The 24,869-nt window shown below is 49.7% G+C and overlaps 11 protein-coding genes across 11 annotated transcripts; 3 read left to right on the top strand and 8 right to left on the bottom strand.

Annotated features, from left to right (window-relative positions):
- Positions 1-329: 329 nt before the first annotated feature.
- Positions 330-2,439, bottom strand: AUEXF2481DRAFT_38941 (uncharacterized protein). Its single transcript, XM_013489550.1, has one exon. The coding sequence runs from the start codon at positions 2,120-2,122 to the stop codon at positions 605-607; it is 1,518 nt and encodes a 505-aa protein (XP_013345004.1). The 5' UTR covers positions 2,123-2,439; the 3' UTR covers positions 330-604.
- A 1,471-nt stretch (positions 2,440-3,910) lies between these two features.
- Positions 3,911-4,539, bottom strand: AUEXF2481DRAFT_650227 (uncharacterized protein). The gene has a single exon (XM_013489726.1). It carries the CDS (start codon positions 4,435-4,437, stop codon positions 4,027-4,029), a length of 411 nt encoding a protein of 136 aa, XP_013345180.1. The 5' UTR covers positions 4,438-4,539; the 3' UTR covers positions 3,911-4,026.
- A 1-nt stretch (position 4,540) lies between these two features.
- On the bottom strand, positions 4,541-5,140 carry AUEXF2481DRAFT_650209 (uncharacterized protein). The gene has a single exon (XM_013489725.1). The coding sequence runs from the start codon at positions 4,943-4,945 to the stop codon at positions 4,643-4,645; it is 303 nt and encodes a 100-aa protein (XP_013345179.1). The 5' UTR covers positions 4,946-5,140; the 3' UTR covers positions 4,541-4,642.
- A 1,077-nt stretch (positions 5,141-6,217) lies between these two features.
- AUEXF2481DRAFT_4145 (uncharacterized protein) lies at positions 6,218-7,134 on the top strand (the record flags this gene model as incomplete). The annotated part of the gene is made up of 2 exons (XM_013489405.1): positions 6,218-6,633; positions 6,687-7,134. The coding sequence occupies 2 exons, from the start codon at positions 6,218-6,220 to the stop codon at positions 7,132-7,134; spliced, it is 864 nt and encodes a 287-aa protein (XP_013344859.1).
- Positions 7,135-7,410: 276 nt separating this feature from the next.
- On the top strand, positions 7,411-8,483 carry AUEXF2481DRAFT_4144 (uncharacterized protein; the record flags this gene model as incomplete). Its single annotated transcript, XM_013489404.1, has 2 exons — positions 7,411-7,916; positions 7,979-8,483. 2 exons carry the CDS (start codon positions 7,411-7,413, stop codon positions 8,481-8,483), a joined length of 1,011 nt encoding a protein of 336 aa, XP_013344858.1.
- Positions 8,484-9,056: 573 nt separating this feature from the next.
- AUEXF2481DRAFT_4143 (uncharacterized protein) lies at positions 9,057-14,657 on the top strand (the record flags this gene model as incomplete). The annotated part of the gene is made up of 2 exons (XM_013489403.1): positions 9,057-9,174; positions 9,229-14,657. The coding sequence occupies 2 exons, from the start codon at positions 9,057-9,059 to the stop codon at positions 14,655-14,657; spliced, it is 5,547 nt and encodes a 1,848-aa protein (XP_013344857.1).
- A 1,825-nt stretch (positions 14,658-16,482) lies between these two features.
- Positions 16,483-17,002, bottom strand: AUEXF2481DRAFT_38932 (uncharacterized protein). Its single transcript, XM_013489549.1, has one exon. It carries the CDS (start codon positions 16,932-16,934, stop codon positions 16,671-16,673), a length of 264 nt encoding a protein of 87 aa, XP_013345003.1. The 5' UTR covers positions 16,935-17,002; the 3' UTR covers positions 16,483-16,670.
- A 557-nt stretch (positions 17,003-17,559) lies between these two features.
- On the bottom strand, positions 17,560-18,190 carry AUEXF2481DRAFT_4141 (uncharacterized protein; the record flags this gene model as incomplete). The annotated part of the gene is made up of 2 exons (XM_013489402.1): positions 17,560-17,896; positions 17,961-18,190. The coding sequence occupies 2 exons, from the start codon at positions 18,188-18,190 to the stop codon at positions 17,560-17,562; spliced, it is 567 nt and encodes a 188-aa protein (XP_013344856.1).
- Positions 18,191-18,972: 782 nt separating this feature from the next.
- Positions 18,973-20,187, bottom strand: AUEXF2481DRAFT_38930 (uncharacterized protein). The gene is made up of 2 exons (XM_013489548.1): positions 19,442-20,187; positions 18,973-19,393 (listed from the first exon to the last, which is right to left on the bottom strand). Exons 1-2 carry the CDS (start codon positions 20,137-20,139, stop codon positions 19,045-19,047), a joined length of 1,047 nt encoding a protein of 348 aa, XP_013345002.1. The 5' UTR covers positions 20,140-20,187; the 3' UTR covers positions 18,973-19,044.
- An 868-nt stretch (positions 20,188-21,055) lies between these two features.
- On the bottom strand, positions 21,056-22,196 carry AUEXF2481DRAFT_79034 (uncharacterized protein; the record flags this gene model as incomplete). The annotated part of the gene is made up of 2 exons (XM_013489617.1): positions 21,462-22,196; positions 21,056-21,410 (listed from the first exon to the last, which is right to left on the bottom strand). The coding sequence occupies exons 1-2, from the start codon at positions 21,767-21,769 to the stop codon at positions 21,056-21,058; spliced, it is 663 nt and encodes a 220-aa protein (XP_013345071.1). The 5' UTR covers positions 21,770-22,196.
- A 513-nt stretch (positions 22,197-22,709) lies between these two features.
- On the bottom strand, positions 22,710-24,558 carry AUEXF2481DRAFT_88033 (uncharacterized protein; the record flags this gene model as incomplete). Its single annotated transcript, XM_013489633.1, has 5 exons — positions 22,710-22,948; positions 23,010-23,194; positions 23,219-23,588; positions 23,665-24,039; positions 24,137-24,558. 5 exons carry the CDS (start codon positions 24,556-24,558, stop codon positions 22,852-22,854), a joined length of 1,449 nt encoding a protein of 482 aa, XP_013345087.1. The 3' UTR covers positions 22,710-22,851.
- Positions 24,559-24,869: the final 311 nt, after the last annotated feature.

Here is a 24,869-nt window from a genome sequence, read left to right as displayed (position 1 = left end):
AGTGACCTGGAATGAGTACCTTGTTGCTGGAGTGACTTGGAGACAGACCGCGGGTCCGAACAGGATGCTCCCCTTAACGGTCTGATATTTGTTTTCGTAATGCTGCTCACTAGCCTCGAGATCACAAAGAATAGGGCGGAGGGGCGCGTCTGCGTGCGAAGATAGTGTTTCTCAAGACGAGGTGGTCAACTCGCTTTTGTGGCGGGCGTCGTGAAGGGGCATAGACACGACATACATGCATACACGCAGTACACTGCAGAAGATGAAGAGCTAGATCAGATGTCACCGAGAGGAGAGACGTGCGAGAAAAAATCGAACTCTCAAAAATCGCTTCATTTATGCTGTGAATCTTCTTCTAACCTGGGGTTTGGAAAACCAATCCGTGTCTATATCTTACATGTCGCTCGCTTTTTTCATTCGTAACCCGCGAGCCTCGGGGGTATATTATATCTCAGAGCAACGGCTCGCGGCAGCCCCATGAACAACATGTCATGAGGAGCGTTTCGTGATAAAGTGGACGTTGTAAAAAGCCTTTGTTCTCTTTCTGATCCCGAGGAGGCACAGCCGACCAGCAGCTCTCCACCTCAGAGGGCATTAGAGTCGTTTAGTCGATGTACTTGGGGAGAGTGGCCATGACACCATCCTTGGCGATGAGCTCCATGGCGGTCGAGATCTCCTTGATGAATTTCTCGTCGTTGCGCAAGTCGTCACCGAAGAGGGACTTGATGCTCAAGAGCTCGTGGGGCTTGATGCCACCAGCCCTGGCCTTGGCCTGGAGTTCCTCGACCATGGGGTCGTCGACGTCGAACTTGTTGCCGGCGTCATCGACACCATTGATGTATCTGAACCAGGCGGCGGCGACGAAGGAGAGACGGCGGAAGTTGTGCTCACCCCAGATCTGTTCAGCGATGGAAGGCATGATGAACTGAGGGATCTTGCCAGAGGCACCGAGACAGATACGAGGAAGCTGATCCATGATGGTGGGGTTGGAGAAGCGCTCCATCAGAGTGTTGCAGTACTGGTCAATGTCGACACCGGGGATGGCGGGAAGAAGGGGCTTGACTTCCTTGTGCATCATCTGCTCGACAAACTTGCGGTAGACAGGGTGGTTGATGACCTCGTGGATGTACTTGAAGCCAGCGAGCTGACCGGGGTAACCGAGAGCGGAGTGGGAACCGTTGAGAAGACGCAGCTTGTGCATTTCGAATTGCTCGACATCGTGGACGTCCTTGACGACCTGGACACCGACCTTCTCGAAGGGAGGGCGGCCGTCGCAGAACTTGTCCTCAACAACCCACTGCATGAAGGGCTCGGTAACAACGGGCCATTCATCCTCAATGCCAAAGTCTTGAGCGAGAGCGGTAATGTCAGTCTTTTCGGTGCGGGGGGTGATACGGTCGACCATTGAGTTGGGGAAGGCGCCCTTCTCGGAGATCCAGCTGGCGAGTTCGGGGTTGGCGAGCTTTGCGTATGAGACGAGCATGTTGCGTGTTATGCTACCGTTCTTCTGCATGTTGTCGCAAGACAGGACAGTGAAGGGGTTGAGGCCGAGCTGGTGGCGTCTCTTCATACCGGCGTAGAGGAAACCGAAGGTGGTCTTGGGCGAGTTCTCGTTCTTGAGATCGTGCTGGATGTCGGGGTGCTCGGCTTGGAGCTCGTGGGTGTTCTCGTTGTAGTAGTAGCCGGACTCGGTGATGGTCATGGAGACAATCTTGGTGTCGGGGTGGGCCATCTTAGCAATGACAGCCTCGCGGTTGTCGGGCGCAAAGAGGAACGAGGTGATGGCGCCATTGACGTTGGCAGAGCTGCCGTCGGCACCACGCTCGATGACAGTGTAGAGGTGGTCCTGCTTCTTCAGGATGTCGCGCATGGAAGCGTCGAAAGGCTGGAGACCGACACCGGCGATGGCATAGTCGCGTACGCCGTGCTTCTCCATCAAGTTGTGGAGGTAGACGGCCAAGTGAGCTCTGTGGAAGCCGCCGACACCAATGTGAACGACACCCTCCTTGGTAGCGCTGCGGTCATAGGTGGGAACTCTGACAGTTGCGCGACCCGACTGGGCGGCAATCTGTCCCAAGTTCTTGCTGATGAGCTTGAGGGAAGATGATGTAGCGTGAGGCATGATGTCTCGCGGTACAGGAGTATGATTGGGAAGAGACGAAGCTCGAGGAAGAAAAGTAGTTATGTACGTGTGCCAGAGAAACGGATGATGTTCGGACGACAAGACTTTTTTTTGGTGAGCCTGCAGAATGCTTGCTTTTCCAACAAGTAACCAAGGGTCTCAATGGCCTCACTGTTGAGTCAACGCGAGTGACGATTGATAACAGTGAACAGACCCGGGAATGACGAAAGTTAGTGGAGCTGTCGGTGACGGAGCCGACCAAAAATTCCAACCCCTTGCCGCCGAACTTTCCGAAACGGTCACTTCGCCGCCACCGAGGAAAATTGTCTAGCAAAACAAAATTCACAGCAGCAGGAACTTCCACGTGGTCACACCGTACTTGTAGCGCTCGGGATCCTAACTCGCCGTTCGAATGTTAATACGTATAGCAGATGCTAATTGATTCCCTTCCGTTCCCGGACAACTGCCCTTAAAACATCCCGATTAGGAGCATTATCTAGCTACTAGGTCGCGGCTGCATTTAGCAAAGCTCGGACCGCCAGCCTGCATTCTGATCTCCAGTCAACTTCGGCCGACGAAGATTACACGCCTTGCAAGACTACCTACCCACCAAACCAGAAATTCATTCCGTTATGTACCCTTGATATGTCCCTTTTGTAGAACCACTTTTGTGTGCCATGTGGGATACATGAGAGCACGAACGATTGCGGTCCCGAGTCTCAATCTCCATCTGCCCGTGATCTCTAGGAGTTGTGTTTGCAGCAATGCCAACGATCATAATGGAACTGAGTGCCATTGTCACAGTGCCGCGATAGAGGCTAGTCGTTGTTGATTTCTGGCACGAGAATGGTAAGAATGCCAAAGTCGGAGGCAAAGATTCGATGGCGAGTGTAAAGGCTCGAAAGAAGATTAAATCGGCTTTAGAACTTCAAATCTGGTTTTAACTTTATAATAACTATAACGTTAGTAGTATACGTAAGTAGTAGGTACTATACTACGACTAAGATTAGTAGATAGGTAGAATAGATAGTAATCTATGTCTCTAGCAATTTCTAGCAAATACACATTATAAGTAGTTACACGGTATACGTTACAATTCTGAAAACTTAAAGCAGTTTGACGGTAGCCGGCTGTCACGGCGCTTGCCTGCAACAAGTGCTGTGGCTGACAGGGTGACCCTGCCCGGGGTCACGTGAGCTGCGGAACCGAGGTTCTGCTAGAGAATGATTATGTAGCCTGTGCCGCTTCTGTGTTTGTAGCTCTTCGAGCTACGTCCTGTCATTAAACCTGCCTGCTGGTTTCACTGCCTAACCGTAGATAGCCTGTTAAATACTACTGTACTCTGCACAGCTGCTCCTTCCACTATACACCCGACCTACCCCCGTGACACCGGCCACACAACACACCGATCGATTAACGACTTTTGCACGGGAGAATAACCGGATTCGGATTACAATACAGATAAGAGTTCTAGGTTACTAGAGACTAGGAAACTAGAGACATAACTGAATTCCGGTCGTCGATGATATAGAGGTTAGGACGGATAGGCCTTTATAAGCATTTCTGCCTACTCGTCGTCTACATCCTCCTTAGCTAAGGCAAAGCCAAAATAGTCTGGAAATTAAAGAGAAGAAGTATTGCAATTCTTTTGTGCAGTGTCACTATTATGCATTAGAATTGAGCGATTAAACGGGCGAGCTGGTCTGATTCAGATGCTGCATGATTTGCTCGAAACCGGGACTTTCCTTCAGATCCGGATGCTTTACTATAAACGCTTCCAGCTGTAGTCTGATTTCCTGAGTCTTCGCTTAGAGAAACACCGGATCTGACATGACATACTCTTTATGTATATCCCTATAAGTGATAGCTGACTGGAATGTCTGCCGCCTTGGGGCTTGGACAAGCTAAGCAGATACGGTATCAACTCTGCTTATTGCCTTTTCCTTGGCTTTAGGCGCTTCTATAAGATAGTCTCTGTCGTACTCAAAAGTTTCTCCGGGTTCCACACTATCGTTATGCCAGCCTAGCACGTCGGCGATGAACCAAGGATATTGAATCACCGCGGGCAGAGGTGCCTCGAATGTCCAATCCCAATCAATGACACTAAGATGTAAGTATGTTTGGTAACAAAGGCAAATGTCCTTAACATACTCCTTCAATTCCAGCCTCTCCTTCACGATAAAATTGTGCGCGTTCATATCCCCATGCGCGATTCCAATCATTGAGAAGACATTAAGATGCTGAGCAATTTGTGGAATCATCGACCTCATCACTATGTAATCGGAGGTCTTGCCCCATTTGCCAGTACCAGCCATACACCTACGGATGGCTTTGTCGATCTCGTTCTCTGGCCGTCTCGAGTATGGCTTGATTGTCGGCGAAGCGCTCACACTTCCTGGGCCTTCGATCCACCAGAGGTCCACCACCTGCCCTGAGGCGCTGCGCTTCTGCGACTATGACATCCTTGAAAAGGGACTCTATATTCAGCTCCATGGTATAAATTATTTCACTGTTCAATGACTACGGAGTATGGAGTAGGAGAAATACGCTTCTCGATGCAGAAGTTCTTATATGTATGTGTTCACCGCGTAGGAGCATGTGGAGAGCGAAGCAGTGTTGTACAACGCACGATTGTTGATCTGCAAAAGACATGGGACAGAGAACACGTTTTCGTTGATCACATACCCGCAACGTCAATGCAGAGACTGAGGAAAAGAACAATGTTGCAAAAGCGAATTTGCGCAAAAGTGCCACTCTAGATAGACTGATCTGACAGGCATGCGCGTAATCAGCAGTTTTCATTCCACCGCAAGCTTTTCCCATCCTTCCGAACCCCACGGATATGATTTATCAGTGAAATACCGGGTTCTTTGTATAATGTTATAGGCCACTTCAGGCTTCGTAGATTTCATGGTGGACGAGGATTATATTGTGGACTTCATGTAACCGAGAGTACAGATCAATGATGACGTGGAACCTCCTTTGCTCGAGTTCAAGTGGTTGGAATTACTCGACAAAGATATTGTGCTTATGCTTTTCTCGCCAATCCTCGATAGAACTGTTGGACCACTTAAGATATTCCTCGATAGCAGAAGTGTACTGGAACCACGAGAAGCCATTGCTATCGAAATCTTTGACGTTCAATCTTAGAATGATTCGAGTTGGCAGAATTTTCGGACGGTGAGTTTGTTCCTCGAGAAGACTATGATCCAATGAATGTGTTTTGTCGTTCGTCATGTTTAATGGCTAAGAAAAAACCAAGGTCTGTTCAAAGCCGGAGCTTCAAGCAGCAGGAAATCCATTTAACAATTTACAGCGCCTTGCGTTCGTGGCCTCTGATCAATGACACGCGTGAACGCAGCAAGAAAGCGAAGCGCCGCACTCGAGATAGTGCATGCAGACTCTCATCGCAGACTCCAATCATATCCGACAATCAGCTTAAAAGATCGACATCAGTCTACTTTCTAGTATGACATGGGTAGTCGCGCAATGGCCGCAAATATTGTTCGGCTTGGTTTTGCAAGCGTCGTCGCTTGCATTGTATTGATCGCAGAGGCAGCAAGACTGCTATCAGTAGAACTTGCGTGATTGCCGGAAATGTTTACTCAAGACGAGCGATCAAGGCCAAGACAAGCGTCGTCGACCCCACGCGAGATGTGAGCAGGCAAGCTAAGTAATCTCAGGTTACAGAGCCGCAGAGCCGCTCGTTTCGCAAAGTAGAACGGTGCTGATATACGAGTGCTGGAGTCTTCCTGGGGGGCTCATTGGGCAAAGACCTACTAGCAAAGAGTATTGTCCGGCGCCAGTGCGCTCATGTAAATTGAGTAGAGTGCATTTTGAGCGGACGATTTGTTGAGTATGAAGTCGACCCTGGTTACCTACGTAAACAGGCTCTACAAAGGAAGTTGAAAAAAAGGAGTACAAGACTTGATCGTGACAACAATGACGTAGAGCGAAAGAAGTAGCTGGAAGGCTGAGCTCCCGCTTCAGCCACACGAGTGGCGAGCAAGGAAAGCCTTTACCATCGTCAGCTCCACTCTTACTCTGCGATCTCCCTGATTATACCTATTTTTCGCATCGACTTACCAGAAAATCATGTCGGAAATTGAGAAGCAACCCCTCATTGAGAACCAGCCTGAGAACAGCTCGCTCGAAGAGCTTCGTTCAAGATGGCAGGAAGCTCGAGCAAACCTCCAGGCAGCCGCCAAAGATCTCTTCACAGCAAGACGCGAGTATGAGCGTGCATGGTCGAAGACGACTCGTGGACGTCTCGCTATTGGCGCTTTCTGCATCTTCATCATCACAATCTGTATCTTGCCTATGGGTGGTCTTTTGATCCTAGGCCTGCTGGACGACGAGCTTCCTGAGGAATACCTGCCAAGAAGAGTGCCCCTAGAGGCACACATCATGAGCAAGTGTCCAGATGCTCGTGACTGTCTTCACGATCTCGTCCTTCCAGCCATGGTCAACGTGAGCAACCTCGTTGATTTCAAGTTGTCTTACATTGGAAAGTAAGTAGTTGCACAATTGTGTGTTACCCCACAGTGGCTGACAGAAACATCAGAACTAGTGACCACGACGATGGCGTCGCCTGCATGCATGGTCCATCTGAGTGCCTGGGCAACTCGATCGAACTTTGCGCAGCTCACATCTATCCTAGCCCAAGAATCCACCTCGGCTTCACGATGTGCATGTCGCGCAACTATTCGGAGATTCCTTCTGAAGACCTCGCCAAGGACTGCGCCCTGGAGCACGGCATCGATTTCGAGAGACTGAACCACTGCCTGAGCGCAGAAGATGGAGAATACTCCAGAAACCTTCTCAAGAAGTCTGTCCAAAGAAGCGCCGAGAAGGGTGTTACCAAGAGCTGCACCATCAGAGTCGACGACAAGAACTGGTGTATTCGCGATGGTGGTGAATGGACGGACTGCGAGAATGGTCACGGGGTCAAGGATTTGGTCGAGGCCATCTATGATCTGAGATGGAAGCACAGCAGTGCCTACCAGGAGTAGAATGTTTGACACGTTCTTGATGTTTCACGTTCTTGATGTTGAACTCATTGTCGCTTCGCTCGAGGGATTGTTAGTCTATTCTCGATTGTTCCTGAAGAGGTTTATCTTTCGATCTGATAATCTAAAGTGGCGTTCGGCGTTGCACCTTCCCTGAACCCCGCAGATCGATCGTGGGCCGATTTTTTCGGCCTGGATCGTTGCGACAAAACCATAAAACTTCTGCTTCACAACACATCCTGTCAAACCATACCGACTCTCTATAACATCACACGCAATATGGCACCCTCGGCGATTTCACCAGAGGAGACTCCTCAAATCCCTAGTGGCGACTCGACCGTTCTCGCTCTCCGCAAGACCCTTACATCTGAGAACGAAGCGCTGGCCGCTCGCTTCCGCGCTCTCTTCTCCCTCAAATACCTGGCCTGCCAGGAGCCTCGTACCGAGAACACCATCCCCGCTATCGATGCCATTGCTGCTGGTTTCGCATCTCCATCCGCTCTCCTCAAGCACGAGCTTGCTTACTGCTTGGGTCAATCGCGCCACGATGCCGCTATTCCTTACCTCCAGAATGTCCTCAGCGATCGTGAAGAAGATCCGATGTGCCGACACGAAGCAGCTGAGGCCATCGGTGCTCTGGGTGATAAGGGCAGCCTGAAGCTTCTTATTGAGCGAAGAGACGATGAGAATGAGGAGACGGTTGTCAAGGAGACTTGCGATATTGCCGTTGGTCGCATCGAATGGGAGCACTCAGACGCAGGAAAGTTGGAGAAGCTGAAGCAAAGGTAGGCTCTCAGACTATACGGATGACTCTTTGTGGATGAAACCCTTACTGACCCAAACACAGTGACTTTGCCTCAATCGATCCTGCCCCTCCTCTCGCTATCGCCGCAAAGCAGCCCTCAATCGAAGAGCTCGAACAGACCCTGCTTGACTCCAAGCTGTCTCTCTTTGATCGCTACCGTGCCATGTTCGCACTGCGCGATCTTTGCTCTCCGCCCGACCTCCCGTCCGCTGTTCCTGCCATCAACGCCCTCGCACGCGGCTTCACAGATTCCTCCGCACTTTTCCGCCACGAGATCGCCTTCGTATTCGGCCAGCTCTCACACCCTGCTTCCATTCCCGCTCTCACCGGAGCACTAAGCAATCTCAAGGAGAGTAGCATGGTGCGCCACGAAGCTGCTGAAGCTCTCGGCAGTCTGGGTGACGAGGAGGGTGTGGAAGAGACCCTAAAGGGTTTCCTGAACGATCCTGATCAGGTCGTCAGAGATAGTATTATCGTCGCATTGGACATGGCCGAATTCGAGAAGAACGGCGAGATGGAGTATGCAACTGTTCCTGTTGCTGCTTAGAGTGAAGCATTACGAATTCAGGCGTTTGAAGATAAAAGGACAACCCGGATGGAGTTTTGGAAATGTCAGACAAGACAATGAAATGTTTACAATCTACCTCGATAACGGTACTCTGCACAAAGTAGTCTTGATTTCGACTCATTCTCTACTGTGTTCACAGTGAAACGGTGAAAAGACAAGGAAGGTCATGGCGAAACCTAGATCCTTCTCAAATACACTCAGTGTGGAAGACTACTTCTTATTATGTGACAGACGAATTGCGGAGAGGATTGGAAAGAGCGGGAGATCGGTGCTCAATTTGAGCCCAAAGAGGCAGGCGGTGAAAGCGGACGCGGCAGGTACCTGCCTAAGCAACTCTCTTTCCCAAGATTCCATCTCTCAAGTGGCACTTGCCCAACTTAGCATTGATTTGCTGTGCGTTCGCATTATCCAGAACGACACTATCTCTTTGACCCAGACCGGAAGACACGCGACCACTGTATATCCATCATCGACTCTCCAGGCTTCGGTGTCGCCAGTAAATGTAGCCATGTTATGAAAACAGCACCTTTGAACTCGTAGTTCACATTCACAATGGCGCATCCTAATGGCGCAAACTACACGAATGGGAACCGCAAGCCTATGCGTGTTCCTTCAGTTGCGGAGGCTCTACCATTCTCGCCATTCACGTCTATCGTGCCCTTCACTCTCGGTATTGTAGATTGGACCCTCAAAGGCTCGGACAATAGCTGATTGTTCAACACAGACGCCATACCTCCTCCCTTGGCCCTTCCCTCCGCTCCCGCGCAGATCTTCTCGTCCGAAGAACAAAAGATCTCGGCTCATGGAATGCTAGAGCGACTTGATGCACAAGCCAACAATGCTGAAAGAGCCTCGGAACAATTGACCAGGACGCTGGAATCTGTCCAACACCTTCTCAACTCGGATAACCTCACTCAGTACCGCTTTAACAGACCTGCCAGATTCGCGCAGAGCAAGTCTCGTCCGACTCAGACTACTGCGACCCCGTCCAAGAACCAGCTCGGCTCCTTTGCAAAGATGGTCCTCGACAAGACTATTCCGTCTCACTACGCTGCAGAAAAAGCCAACCTACCTACGCCATCTCCGGCACCGCTTGTCAAGCCACCAAAACCACAGTCTCATGTTGCACCAGCGGTGACCACTTCTGTTCAGCCACAGCACAATCAGAGTCTCCATCAGTCAACAATCCCGGTGCCACAATCATCTGCAAGGCAATCTACCGTCCCTACGTCCATATCTCAGCCACAAATCGCCGTTCCGATCACTCTCTCATCGGCTCCTTCGCCTCATCAATCCAGTCAATCTGCAAAAGCCAATGGTGTTCCTCAAGCGCACCCACAAAGTTCTCAGCCTAGTTCCCAGAGGTCCAGCATCGCCGTTGTGATACCCAAACCCCTCACAGAAGCACAACGTGCTCAGTATACTCATGTACCGGACACAATCAGAGTCCTCAGCGCATCGCAGACGTCAAAGACAGATGCTCAAAAGCATGCAGACTTTCAGGCCGATCAACGACTGACTTCGGCAAGCATTGCTCAGCAAGAAAAGGCAAATTCTGCCGTGTCTAAGCTCAGAAACTTGATAGCCGAGATATTCGAAGCCGAGGACCAGATGCAGGCAGACACTTCTGGGATGGTCTCCTCCAATGCTGCCCGATTCTTCAATACCGACGACGCGATTGAGGGCACACCAGTCCTGCAAGCGACAATCCAAGCGCAACTTGATAGTGCGCTATACAAAGTCGTTGCAAATGCCCGTCTTTCAAGCATTGACGTCGGCGATCTTGGCCGTATACAACGTTTGTGTGACCATGCTGCCACCGCTGCAGGTACGATTAACTATCGCATCGACGGTGATACACCGCAAGAGGTCGATGAATGGCTTCACGGCATTGGTGTTGGAGAGCAAGGTTTGACTGCTTGCAAAACTTTACTGCGCATTATGACAGCTGGTCGTGAAGAGAAGCAGCTGTATTCAGAAGAAACTCTTACGACTCTTTTGAACAGTCTCATTCATATCGTCGAGACTTGCATCATCCCCATAGTCGAGATGAGAAGTAATGGAGATATGGCGGATGCCTTCAAACTCGCTTCTTCTCAAAGCAAGTATCTCAATCAAATCTTGACTGCTTGCATCCGAGTCATCAAGCTGCTGGGCGATCTCATTGCAAAGACTGATGTCGATGAGCGCGCCATCGTTTCTGCCGAATTTATTTGCAAGACGTTGGTCTTCGTCGAGAACGCAACGTCCGAGAAAGACTCTGCACTCGGTATTCAGAGGTTTGAGACCGCTCGTAGAGCTGCAATGGATGTGCTTGCAAAGATCTTCGCCCGTTACCCCGAACAAAGACAATCGATATTCGACGAGATCTTGACTTCTCTCGAGAAGCTCCCAGTAGGTCGACAAAGCGCTCGTCAATTCAAAATGGTCGATGCAAAACCGATTCAACTTGTGTCAGCTCTACTCATGAGACTGGTCCAGACCAGTGCCACGCGTATGGAAGTCAAGACGAAACACATCTCTGAAGAAGCGAACAGTGAAGAGAATGTCGACGAGGACTCTGGGTCTTCTGAAGAAGACGCTGATGCAGACTCGGACTTCGACAATGCGACAGAGAAGAAACATCGACCTAAGCCGAAGCCCAGGCAAAAGAAACGAACGAGCGAGGGACCTGAAGATCTGGCGTCTGTCACCAACCCTCTGTTCGAAGCAGCTTATAGAGACGCCCATTATGTTGTCAATTACATGGTTCAGCGTGCTCTGACCTCGACAAAATCAGGAGATCAGCCGTACAGAAATCTTCTTGACATCTTCACTGAGGACTTTCTGAATGTTTTAGGCAATACTGATTGGCCCGCAGCGGAGATGTTCCTCCGTGTGCTCTTGGCCAAGATGTTTGAATTGTCAGAGAATCACAAGGGTTCTGCTCCCTCAAAAGCCATGGCTTTGGAGTTGATGGGCGGCATGGCCTCGCGCATCACCGAACTACGTCTGCAAGCACAATCGGCATCTCGTCAACCCAACACAGAGCGCTCTGAAGTTACGGCCAAGCTTTTGCAGATACATGAGAGTATTGTGGCAGAACAAATTGAAGAGGACGAGTTGCTGTCTTTTGATGGCCCGTATAGAATCGTGCTCGAATATCTCCAAGCTAGAGGCACGGAAAATTCAGAGTTGCTGACTGCGCGTGGTTATCATACCATCCAGTGGGCTAAACAAATTCTCCAGCCCAGTTCTGAAACCACGAAGTCGGCAGAAGTTGAGAATCGTCTCGCGTTTATGATCAAGGACACGACCTGGCTCGAAACGGAGTACGATTTCAAAGCAGTGACTACAGAAGATGGCAGATTCGCAGCAGTCTTGATTACCATGAATCTCCCTTTCTGTCGTGCCTTCAACAAGATCTTTAGCAAGCTTCTTGGCACCATGGCTGGCGACCAAGCTTCATTGCGGAGCAAAAGCTTGAAGAGCATCGAACAACTTCTGGAGATGGATCCTTCAATCCTTGATCAGGGAACGTTCTTCATCAACAGCATTATCAGATGTCTGCAAGACAACTCCACCCAGGTACGAGACTCTGCTCTTGGTCTGATCGCTAAATGTCTTTCGCTGCGTCCAAAACTAGATACTATGCTATATGAGCGCGTCATCTTTCGAGCCCAGGACGCCAATTTGCATGTTAGAAAACGTGCAATGAAGATGTTGAAAGACATGTACCTTCGCAACGACGCTTTGACTATGAAAGCGTTGATCGCCGACACTCTCATAAGCAGAGTCAATGATGCCGATGAGAGCATTGTTGAGCTTGCCCGTCACACTTTCGAGGATATCTGGATGACACCTTTCCATACGGTTCCTGGTGCTGACCCCGACACGATGAGAAAAAAGCTTCGTCTTCGCGAGCAGACGAGCTTGGTCATCAACATTGTCAAGCGAAAGACTGAAACTACAGAGGCAGTCCTGCCCGAACTCTTGCAGCAAATTTTGTCAGACAAATCCAAGACGGCTAAGGCCAATACTGTGGTGTGCAAAGAGATGGTAAAGCTTATGTTCGACGCTATCATCGATCCAAGCGAGCTTCCAGAAAGTCCCCCTCAACAAAACGTCCTGCAAACGCTCACCATCTTTGCTGCGGCTAATGCAAAGCTGTTCGCGCCCGATCAGCTCCAGACCCTCCAGCCTTATGTCAAGAATCTCAGTTCCGAGGACAACCTGCTGGTATACCGTTCGGCAATTGTCATTTTACGTCACACTCTGCCTCATATGAAGAATCTTAACCGAGACTTCCTGGTTAACATACAACAAGCTCTACTTGGAAGCTTTACTAGACTTCCACCAGCAGAGCTCAAAGAAGTTGCTACCTGCCTTTGGACTCTAGATGGCGAACTCCACAATACCGAAAGACTCGTGAAAGTTACACTTTCGCTCTATGATCAGATCAAGCGAGGCTTGCCTGTTGATATGAACAGCAATCAAGCCGCCGCTCAGAAGACAAGGCGGCTCATCACCATCGCTGGCCATTTCGGAAAAGCTTTCAATCTTGACTCACATCTCAGTTCTTTCAAGGAGAAATTCCCGGACTACAAGGGCGAACACGTAGCATTCTTGGCCGTAGACTTGATCTGCCCTTTCACAAGCCCAAATCAGCCTATGGTTCTTCGTCAAGCCGCACTTGATAGTGTTTGCATGCTATGCCAGGCATGGCCTGGTCAGTTGATGCGTACTGATGTCTGTAACGCCTTCAAGCTGGCCCTGGAGTCAGACGATCAGCAACTACCAATGACCATGATCGTAGGTCTCAAGGACTTTTACTGTGCTGGGGACAAGCCAGGCGAGTCAAGTCTAGTACAAGTCGGTACTGGTGTGGAGGCTGGCACGGAGCGGCTAGGGAATACTTACATAGCTACCGACCGTGACGGTGCAGCCACATCTATTGCTCAGCAATTCCTAGCGAAGATCCGCAACGTCGCTCTCACTTCGGCCGACGCCCTTGCTTTCAATGCCGTCCAGGTCGTCGCTAGTATTGGCCGCCAGGGTCTTGTCCATCCCAAAGAGACCGGACCGTGCTTTATCGCACTTGAAACCTGTCCAGATGCGAAGATAGCCGCTTTCGCCTTCCAGGAACACATGGGGCTTTACAGCAAACACGAAGCGATGTTTGAGAAAGAGCACATTGGCGCTATCCACCAGGCTTTTACGTACCAGCGAGATGTAGCTAAAAGCGACCAGGGATACACCGGTAGTCCACCAACTTCCAAAATGCATCATTTCTGGGAGGTCATCAAGACTGGAAAGGCGAAAATTCGCATCAAGTTTTTGACGGCAATTTGCGGCAAAGCAGGAGTGGGCTTCGACATGTCGAAGTTGGACATGTCAGGCACTCTCCCTTCTCACGTCGCGTTCACCCGATTCGTCTCGGAGAATCTAGCCTTCTTCGACTATGCCAAGTTCGACGAGCTCCAACACCTGATTGACTGCATCGAAAAGTTGATGGCCAATACTGGCACGCCTGTCGCTCACATGGTTGACGTGGATATTCTCCGCGTCCTCATCGAAAAAGACGTCCCCATGATTGATTCTGAGAACGGTCTTCCGAACGAGACAGCTGCTAACGAAGGCCAAGGGAAGTCTGTTGCTCCAGGCCGTTTACGCGAGCTCACGGTATATGTCCAAGTTCTTCTCCTTCTATGGGAGCTACGTACGTATCTTCGTCGCCTCTGGAATGTCAGCAGACATCAGGCCGCAGCAACGAAAGGAAAGGCCAGCAAGGAAGTTGTCCGCGCACTACAACGCATTCCAAATTCCACCAACCTGACTGAGAGATACCTTGCGCGTAATCAAGAAATCATGAGAGCTTTAGAGACACCCGAAGGCCAACTCAATCTTTGCAGCTCTTTCTCAGAGGTGATGGCGGTGGATAGTGAGCTCAAGGTCGACAAGGAGGATGCAGAAGAAGAGATGGATACTTCGATGACAATGAACGGGGACGGTTATGAGACCCCGAGCGAGAGAGGCGAGAGTGCCACACCCGGCAGCGGACAGAAGCGTGGTCGTAAGAGAAAGAGCATAGACTCTTCGCAGAACACTCCAAGGAAGAAGGGACGACCAAGGAAGAACTCGAGTGTGCAAGGTCGCTCTGTCTCTTTCGCATGATGACATGAGTTTACGGTTCGCTGGGACTTGATGGAACTCAATCGATATGTAGCACAGCACATAGCTACCACGCACAGCGCGCTGCGCCGTCTTGCTCCTCATGCTCAGACAGTTGGTTGTTTAGTGGATGGCCTAAGGAGAAGAATCTGGGGTGATGGCTAGATCGTAATAGCTATCTCAACTCGAGCAAAATAAGTTTTATGACCGCCTCCCAGCCACGTGCGACGACAAGTAGCCATCTCGCTTCCGATGACCACGTAGATAACGCAACCTTCAACAGATGAGATTGGTTGTGCCAATGCACGCGCTCTGCATTCATTCAGGAAGGCGCAACCAGGAAGCTTCTTGAAGCAGGAGCAAACGGGTATGTCCCTTTCACGATAAGATCTCAGTAGCAGATGATCGTGAGCTTACAAAGTGGATCATCTTGTATTTTGTTTGACTGACTATAGAGGACCGCGCAACGTTGGCGAGACATCTCTTCTGAATACGATGTTAGCACAGGCCAGAGCAGTCATGTTCAGGTAAACCAACTCAATTGTAATCACATCACACTGTTGTGACTCAACAGTGGCTCGTCATCGATCGAATCGACGCGTGGAGCATGCATGACTCCTGTCTATCGATCTATACGAGCTGTCACTTCAGAGAATATCCAGAATACCATGCACAGCACTGCAACACCGAACACAATCGCCAACTTCTACACCACTCTGGCGAAGATGGTTTCTATAAACCTCGACTCGGCGGCCAAAGACGTGCAGCAAAGTCGTCTAACTCTGGACACAGCACTCAAAGACGTGCAGCAAGGTCGGAAGTACAATCATCATGCCTTGAACCTTCCTGAGATCTGGTTGAATATCGCATCGCAGGTATTTCGTCTCATGACCGCCATTTGATAGCATTTACACTGGTAAAATACTTTACAGCTCGATAAGCCTTACGACCTCCGGAACTTGGCCTTGGTCTGCCATAACGCACACTTCGCAGCCCTATCGTGTCTGTATCGTTGAGTGCTTCTGGTCTTCAACGAGCATGAACAGCAAGTGCTCGACAACTTCGTGTCTGCAACGAATCCTGGTCTTCAATAACTCCGTCACCTGACCATCGTGCCACAATTCTCTGCGGAATTTCTACCTACTGAGGAAGAGACAGGGCGTGATATCGACTGTGCAACGCGCAAACTACTCTATGCTCTACCTTACGGCAACATCCGATCTCTCGGCTCTTACAGACCGCTTGATGAAGAGATGACTTCACATGTCACAAAAGTGAGCAAGCTGCACGGTCATGTCATAATATTCAGTGGTCCACCCCTCAAATGCATGTACACAATGTACACACTCGACGAGAAGGGTGTTGCGCCAGCAACAGAATCTGAACAGCAAGCTCTAGGAAAAGCTTCGAGAAGATGGACACGTCTCGGAATAGTGTCACACATGAACAGGATACATACGAGTTTGGAGAGAATGATACAGAGCCTTGGAGTCTAAATACTACGGTACAGCACAAGATAGATGCGAGCCAGAGAGTCTGGATACTACTATGCAGCACGTGAGAGATGCGAGTCAGAGCCTGGGACAGCATCTCGGATCTTAGATCATGCTGGTTCGTGAAAGCTTTCTGTCTTCCACGCCGTCAGCCCGAAACGTCGGACATGGCAAGCGAAAGACAGGGATGCTTCGCTCCAACGACTTATGGTATGCAGCGGCGATATCGAAATACAGTCAGGGCATGGAAGGTTGCAAGGAGCTTCGAATCACATTAACCATTCATGTCACTCGCAAAAGGACAGTCAAGAAACGTTATAGATCTAGTGATAGGTTAGATGCGCTTTTCTGTCTCATATAATAAGGAGAAAAGAACGATCAAGGTGTGGTTGGAATGGAAAAAGAATGAGTGTGGCCTTTTCGTCGGTGAATATCATCTTGTTCCCCATCTCAAAACCTGCCTGAAAATCTGAACTAGATGCCCATGTGCCGGCTTTCGATGATGATCGCGTGCCAGTCTCATTCACTGACCAGTCGTTTCGCCTTCGAGATGCTGCTTGAGGGCCTCGGTCTGCTGTTTCTGGAATTCCTCAAGATCTTCCAGCAAGGCTGCGTTGATCTGCGCCTTTATCCTGTTTCTGATCTCTGTCATCACAGCCTCGTCGAAGATGGTGGTGCGGACTCTCTCCGTCACCTTGGCGACAAGAACGGTGCTCAGTAGCTCAGACCGGTTGTAGTAGAGAGGTGCGACGGCATTGTTGACCCTGATAGATCCTGCAGTGCGCATGACTTCCTCATCAATGATGGCTTCGAGTCTGGAATTTATGCAGAGTCTTTAGGATTTGTCAGTGAAAGTCGCATGCTTCTAGTTTAGACGAACTCATTCAGTAATCTGCGTCTCGGCTTCCTGAATACGCAGGTCTCCGGCGTTGATGTGATTTACGACTCTTCTGAGCATGTGTGCCTCTTGATCCGGAAACTCGAAGTTACTCCTCTGGATCCACACAGCAGATTCGAGAGCTGATCTGATATCTCTTCTTGCGACAGTCCGGTGGAACTTGGTGTCTGTTGGCTCTCCGCGACGTGACATGTTCTTTTCTTTGTCAATATATCTATGTGCGAAACTGATGACAGGACTGATGATTCGAGGCTGTTGGCTTGGGCTAGCGATGTGACAAAGTGGCAAGGAGACAAGCGGACGACACTCGTGTGTATGGCAAGCTGAGAATTCAATGTAGCCTCAGTGAAAGTAGGGTGTGACAAGTTCAATGAATCCTCGTCACTGAGCTCTTTTGATGCAGTAGTGATTAGCCTATGCTACTTCCGAAAGCTGTATAGCTCGGGTTCGCTCTCCCAAGTCTGGAGCGCTTCCGTTCTACAAGTCGTGGCTCAATTTGACGGGCTAGATGAGTTCAATCATCTTCATCCTCGTCTTCCTCATCTCCCTGCTGCAACTGAGCTCTGACTGTCTCGATATTCTCCTTGTGGACGTTCTCAACCATTTCCAACACTGCAAGATCGACTTTCTCCTTGATCTTCTCCTCCAAGATACCTCTAATAGCTTTGGTGAAGATGGTGTCGACATTCTGCAGCACGATGTTGGTAATGGTCTCTTCGAGGTCGCTGCCCGCATCTCCGAAGCCGAGGAGCTCTTGGATGGCATCGTCTTCGCTCAGAGTGTCGGTTTTGCGAATGATGACTTTGCTGATGAGCTTCTTGACGATGGCATCGGCATCAGTTTCGATCATGCTATCGAAAGTTAGATATTAACGTACATAGAATAAAGCAGATACTCAACAGCTCGCTCGCTTACCTTTCAGATCCGGCTTGGAGGCTCTCTAGTGCGTGCTTGCACACAGTCAGAGATTCCCTCATGTTGGTTGTAAGTGTGGCATCGATGTTGCTGGTAGCGAAAAATGAAGTCAGAGAAAGCGCATCTGTGACAGCATTCTTGATCTGGCGCGTGCTCTCCGAGAACAAAGCCTTTGGCACTTTGACGATTGTACGCTTGCGCTTGTTTGGTTTGCTGACTCTGTGTTGCATCTTGGCTAATTTCGACGTGTTTATCTGAAGGTGGTGTCGTTGGAGTAAAAGAGACGGAGAGTAAGGGCTGAAGAAAACTATTTTGTAGACTTGATGTGAGGTGGGAGTCAAGAATATCGGAATATTGAAGTGAGAGGGCGGACAGATTGAGCCAGTCTCTCAATGGACATATTTCGAAGCTCGAGAAAGATCATGCCTTTTCACAACGTTGTATACTGCTCAGGCGTGACACGGAGAGCCCAGATTATCACACTTGTCTGTCTGAGGCTTACGAAAGTATATTAGCAGCATCTCCTAGACATCGATTACCTATTTCGTAGCTGTAAAAAGGCATAATGTATTTCCAGATGTATGAATCTTCTGAGGAGAGAGCTAAAATCACAACCTCTTAGCGGACAGGTCATAGTATCTCAAAATTATCCTGCATTTCGACAGCGCATTGTGTGAACAGCGCACACAGAGGAGAGTCAAACTTCTTATCCACTTTCCGCCCCGGACTTCTGTATACTGAGGTTATCTCGCTGACGTAGTCACTAATTTTAGAGGTTGAAAAAAGGCACAGTGATTTTCGAAACCTGAGAGTCGTTCGAGAGAGCACGTAACTTCGAGTCTCTCGGTGGGCGTTCTGAGATACCTTAAAAACATCTGGCATTTCTACAGGAGTATCATACTGTCAGCTCTCATGCTGGGAGAGTATTCTGTCATACAGTTTGCCCCGGGTCCATGTATCAATACACGGTATATCATGTTAATTATTCAAAATTTTGGTAGCTGTCAAAAGGCACAATGATTTTCAAGATCTCTGAATTGTTCGTAGAATAGCTATATAAGCAATGTTTCGTCGTCGACCGCCTCTACTCCTCGAATCTAGCCCGTACTTCAGCGAGCTGTCTATCTAGCTTCTGGATGAAGTAATCGTAATGGTGCTCTGTGATTACAAGCAGAGCTCTCCTTGTTTCGATCCTGACCGCGTCACCAACCTCTCTGACGGGCACTTTTGCGAGCTCGTTCACAGCCTGCTCGATCCACTTTCTGAAGCTGGCTTTACCCTCTTCTTCTTCTTCTGCGTCCATGGCTGCCCACATTGTTTTGGCGATAAAATTTGGTTCCGAAGGCAATTTTATGGCGGTGTCGTCGAGCAAAGCCTGAGCCTCGACTCTCACCAGGGCTCTCAGCTGCTCTCGAAATGTCTCCCAAGCGGTGCTATATTGAATCAGTACAATTCTCCAGTCGTTGCATGTCAATACTGACTTGAGCTGAGCTTGAGGTGGCTCTCCGAGGGTGGGTGTCTCGCTGATGGTAGCCTGATTGGATGCAGGGTCATTTTCAGATCTGGTGGCACTGCTTCTGGAGACCTGAGTGGTGTTGATTTCGGCGGCAGGAGGATCGTTGAAAACAGCCTCATTTAAGGTAGCATCTTGTTCGATCCTGGAGGTAGAGGTGACGAGAGTATCCGTTCTCGGCATTGCTGGGGTAGAAAGTGAAGACGATGCATTTGAGCTGTGGCGTGTGTTGTAGAGGCGTTGCTTCTTCGCGGGAGGCTCTTGCATAGTGTTACTTTCAGAAGACATACGATGGCGTTCCTCGAAACTCTCAGGATGATGCTTCTTGATCCAAACGCCTTGCTCTTGCCACACCGACTCGAACTGCTCGCGAAACTGCTTGCCCTGTTCGTATACAGCGCTGGGAGGATGGCCAGCGTTGAAAACGTCGCAGTTGTCGAACATCAGATCGAAATCGCGCTTAAAAGCGACAGCGCTATCGTAGCCATCATTTTGAAGCTTAGAAGTGATCGTGGCGATGTCTATGGGTGCTTGAATGACATTACGATACGTAGGAACCTTGGTAGCATCGACTGGGCCTTTGAAAGAGACCACGTACTTGCGATGTTTGTGGCGACGAAACTCGTCGAGCACGTACTGACAGAAGAGTTGATCAATTTGCTCCATCGTTGTATCAGTTGATTGATCGACTGATCAAAGGTGTGTGTGTGGTGGATACTGAACAAGGAAGGGTTTGGCGCGGCACAAAGAAATCCGGCGTCGACCACACATGATCAAACGACTAAGCTTGAACCACGTCTCCCACACGACATTTTTCGTCTTTCAACACTGTTCCGAAAGTGCACTTGAATGTGGTGTGCCCGGACTCCCAACCAGCGGTTCCACAAACATCCTTACAGGATTGGCAGCTGCTTTCTTCGTAGAAAGGAGATTTTGTCATCTGAGGCACCTCACGATCCACTATCATCGCGAGACGCATGAAGGTATGTGTCAAGGACCGGCCCTCACTTCATCGATCCGGGTCGTTTCGTCCCACACTAGTGGCGGTCGCAGTGCAGAAGAAACGGGGTACGACCTGTGGGTGCTCTCTCTCCCTCTCTCACAATGGGAGGACCATTCGAACTGCGTATTCAAATCACCAACTCAAAGAGACACCCGTAATCGATACTGGGTACTTGATCTCTACATAGCTTGGACTTGCAGTGATGGTGATTGATAGATATAGCATAGACCGATCGCTTGCAACTCGAGTCCAAAGACAGTTTACATCTTATCTGCTAAAGCCGTTTTCTATCGGGGCATTGCTCCATTCTCTCTTCCAGATAATCATGAGCTGAGGGTTGTAGTGGGGAGGATACTTGTGAAGCATCTTCTTGTCTCGACAGGGCTGAGGTATACTTCTTACGCATGCAAGAGTGTCATTTGGAAGTAGTCCTTGTATCCCGTTCTTCCATAATATCTGATTGTTTGAGCAAAGTTTTCTGTGATACCCTCCGAAGCTCTCGCATTTCGTCCTTGTTGAGCTCCATTAACGTTTCATGCAGTCAAACGATAGCGCTTTGCCCTTTGCTTGACGTTCCAGTCACTCCTCGCCTGTGTTGCTCACACTCTCGATGAGTCTGGTCGCATCTGCGGCAAATGTCTGCGCAACACGTTGGGTCTCCTCCGCAATTGTCTCCACAAGAGCCTCTGTGACAGCAGCTGCAACGCCCTTGCCCATAACGTCCCTCATAGACATCATTCCGACCTTTTCACAAGCCCTCTTGTACCATTTCCCGTTGGTGCGATCCATCTGATGAGGTGCGTTCAAGAGGTAGTTGCCGAATACACGAGTACTGGAAGGGAAGTCGCCGTCAGGGGTGAAGTCAAAAGCTCCGGCCTGCTTTTCCATCTCTTGACGGACCATCTTGATAGATTGGCTAAGGAGACCATCCACACTGCATTCGAAGTCACTAGATGTTATGTAAGAAGCGTTACAAGTAACTTACGTTCTCTCAGGACGTGCGATTCTAGGACGTGCGGGTTCAACAGCCACTTTGGCAGGGGTGCGCTTCTCGTGGATAGGAACAGGCGCATTGGCGGCGGTAAGCAGGTCATCCTCTGGATTCTGCGGTTCCTCGGTGTCTTCAACCACGGTGTCGTCGCTCTGTGCAACGATCAACTCTCCTTTCTTGGGAAGTTTCTTGCCACGCTTGAGCATGATGCGCGTTTTCTTGTCAGGCGGAGCAGGACTGTCTTCGTAGGCGGAGTCCCCGTGAGCTTTGGGGGTCTTCTTTCTGCTCTTGGGAGGCTGCATGGTGATCCTTGATCGACTGCAAGAGTCAGTTCGAAAAATGAACGCGCAAGGAGCGAATACTCACAAACTCTGTCAAGGGGAAGGAAGATGGCCGGGTAAGGAGGGCGGGCTATCAACAGAACAGTGAATCTCAAACGCGTTCGACTACGGGTTCGATGCTTAGTCGTCGGACACTTGGAAGTTTTTGTAGTGAAATACAGGTTTCAGTGAGGGAAAGACGTAGTGTCGAGCTGACAGGCGGTCACAAGACGAACGGCAATCAGGCTACGATCGGAGACTGATCTGAGGGCTCTCTGGTGCGCGCGAGATTGGTAACATGTGTGTCAAAGTTGGCAGCGTTCGAGGTCAGAGTAAAGAATGAGGCAGTAGCAATATCGAGAGTACCATTGTATGAGGAGATCCAAGAAGATACGACCCACGGGCTATTGACAGGACTCAACATGTCAACGATAGTAAGACCAGGGAACAATAGTGGCGTGATCTGATTCATTGCACAAGACAAAGTGACTTGTACACTCCTGATGGCTGGACCGATTCCACCATACAGGGCGGGGGCCTTGAGTTAAAGAATACCTAGGCTACTGACCGATTACATGAGCATCTAAGAAACAGTCATGAGAGATTCAAGACGGAACCAGGAGCTCGACTCAGGATTCAAGGGACCATGACTATCTGATCATTGGCACGAAGCTACACCACCCTGACCGCCCCATGATAGTGATAAGACCTCGGGTTAGACGGAGTCCGAACATCAGGCTGCTCACATGGTGGTGGACTCCGGGGGTTAGCCATATCAGTTGGTACAATCTGACTAAATGCAAGAACATTTTGACCGCCTGAGCATCGAAGACGCTGTGACAATAAAATCGCATAAATACACATCAAGATCTTCTTCACTGGCTACATGCACTTCTTGTTGCTCTTCTTTCGCAAAAACATGCTTTCATCATTCTGTGTCTACCTATTATGCCTTTGCTGTCGTTTTCTGCGACTGTTTGCTACCTTGTTTGTAGCTGTTCATGGGACATTCTGGCTTTGTTGCACTATTATGGCCATCCCATTCTCAAAAGCATCTTTCTTAATCAATCCTTTGCTTCTCTTACCGGTGTCAAGCATTTTGTTTGGTCGAACGGAGGGATCTGTAAGTCGATCTGGGTTTGAACTGCGTGGTTGTCTAGCCTGTCATGAATAATGTCAGTAAACAGATTGCAGATTCGAGCCGCGAACATCAACCACTTACTTGCTCCAGACGTCGAAGCACTCAGCTCTACTCTCCGCCTCCTTTTGAAGAATAGCCATCAGCTGCTCCTTGTCGGCCTCGGTCCAAGTCTGCTTCATCATAGCTCTGATGGAGACCTCAGAACCAGGCCCGGCTTCATTGATGATTCTAGCGCGGCACTTGCTCTTCCAGATCTCGCGGGATGTCTCGAGATGAGAGTAGCGTCAGACCTTGTCGTAGACGTCACGGGTGGCCTCTGTCCTGAGCATGAGCTGATACTGATGCCTCGCAAATTCTTGGAACTCGCCCTCCATTGTGTTTCTCAGATCTCCAACCAACTCGTGGATCTGATTCGCATGTTCAACCTCATTGTCCTCGTCTTCCTCTTCTTCCACGTCGTTCACGTCGTCCTCGTCATGCTTGGGAGAGTCGTCAGTGTGAGCTCTCTCGGTAGACTGCTCGTTAACAACATCTTCTTCTGCATCTTGGCGACCGCCTTCGGAGGCAACGACGGCGTCAGAGAGAGTGGGCTGGGGAGTGGGTCCCTCATTACCCTTGCTGGGCGAAACGGTGAGCCTGATAGAAAGGCTCATGGATTTGCTACAGCAGTATCGTCAGCATCAGTTGTCATAAACATTTTCTCGTGGGTTGCCCAGCATGAGGAAGGGAAACATACCGCTTAGGAGGGGCAGTGACCTGTGCTTCTTCTTCTTCTTCTTCTTCTTCTTCTTCTTCTTCTTCTTCTTCTTCTTCTTCTTCTTCTTCTTCTTCTCCTTCTCCTTCTCCTTCTCCTTCTCCTTCTCCTTCTCCTTCTTCTTCTTCTTCTTCTCCTTCTCCTTCTCCTTCCTCCTCTTCTTCCACCTCGTCATCGACTGGTCCACTCTTGCGAGCTCTCTTGGTGGAGGGCTCGCCAAGAGCGCCCCTCTCTGTCTGAGTGCGAGGTCTCTTTGCCCCAGTGGTACGGCGCAGAGTAGATAGCCTTCCGCCGGCCATGCTAGTACCCTGGCCAGGAGTGCCGGCTTGCCTGGTTGAGCTTCTCGTGGTGCGAGGCCTAAACAAAAGTCAGTATCGAAATGCAGAATCAATTGTGCTCTACCCAAGTTGAATGTCGAGAGAAGCAATAGATAACGGTTAAAGAAAAGACATACTTGCTAGGATCATCATCATCATCGTTATCATCGTTATCGTCGTGGTCTTGGAGGAAGGGCGCGATGAGGATATTCTTCTTGCTACATTCCGATAGGAAATCGTTCTCGAACTGGCTGGCGGATTTCAGGAATCTGCCATTCTCGTGACCTGCGAAGCGAGACTCCTTGTTGTACTTGCGACAGTTGAGGATCATAAGCTTGAAGTCGGCCACAAAGACCTCTACGTTGGCGTAGCGGTTTTTGATGAGTCTGTATGCCATTCTGGCTAGCCACATGGGCCGTGGGATCAGGGTCTCGTAGTCGGCAGCGTCATCATTAGAGACCTTGTTCAGGAAAGGCTCGATAAAGTCGGCTTTGCCAGCCTGGTAGAGGTCGTAGTACTTGTCGAGAAACTCGGCGCAGAACTCGAGTCCGGCGACCATCTTGACGTTGGTGGGAAGGAGGATACTGTGTAGGTAGAAGCTGATGCGCAGGGGTTTTGATTCGGTGCGGCTATCGAGAGATGGCGCTAGGGGTAGATCCAATGCGCCAATGTCATAGATCACTACTTACTGTTGCTGTTTTGGGTGCTCTGGAGAGTCGGCGACGAGGAATTGGCGCGGCGCAACTATTCGTGTGATGTTAGAGATGCACTGATAGTCCTCTGCGTGTTGTAATACACAGTAGGGAATTTCAAAAGGCGCTGAGATGCTCTTACCAGTTGCTTTGACGAGTAATATGAATTTGTTCGCTG

Source organism: Aureobasidium subglaciale (genome assembly GCF_000721755.1).
Source record: "Aureobasidium subglaciale EXF-2481 unplaced genomic scaffold scaffold_7, whole genome shotgun sequence".
NCBI classification, from domain to species: domain Eukaryota; kingdom Fungi; phylum Ascomycota; class Dothideomycetes; order Dothideales; family Saccotheciaceae; genus Aureobasidium; species Aureobasidium subglaciale.
The sequence above is the reverse complement of the archived record's forward strand: the minus strand, read 5'-3'. Positions and strand labels throughout refer to the sequence as shown.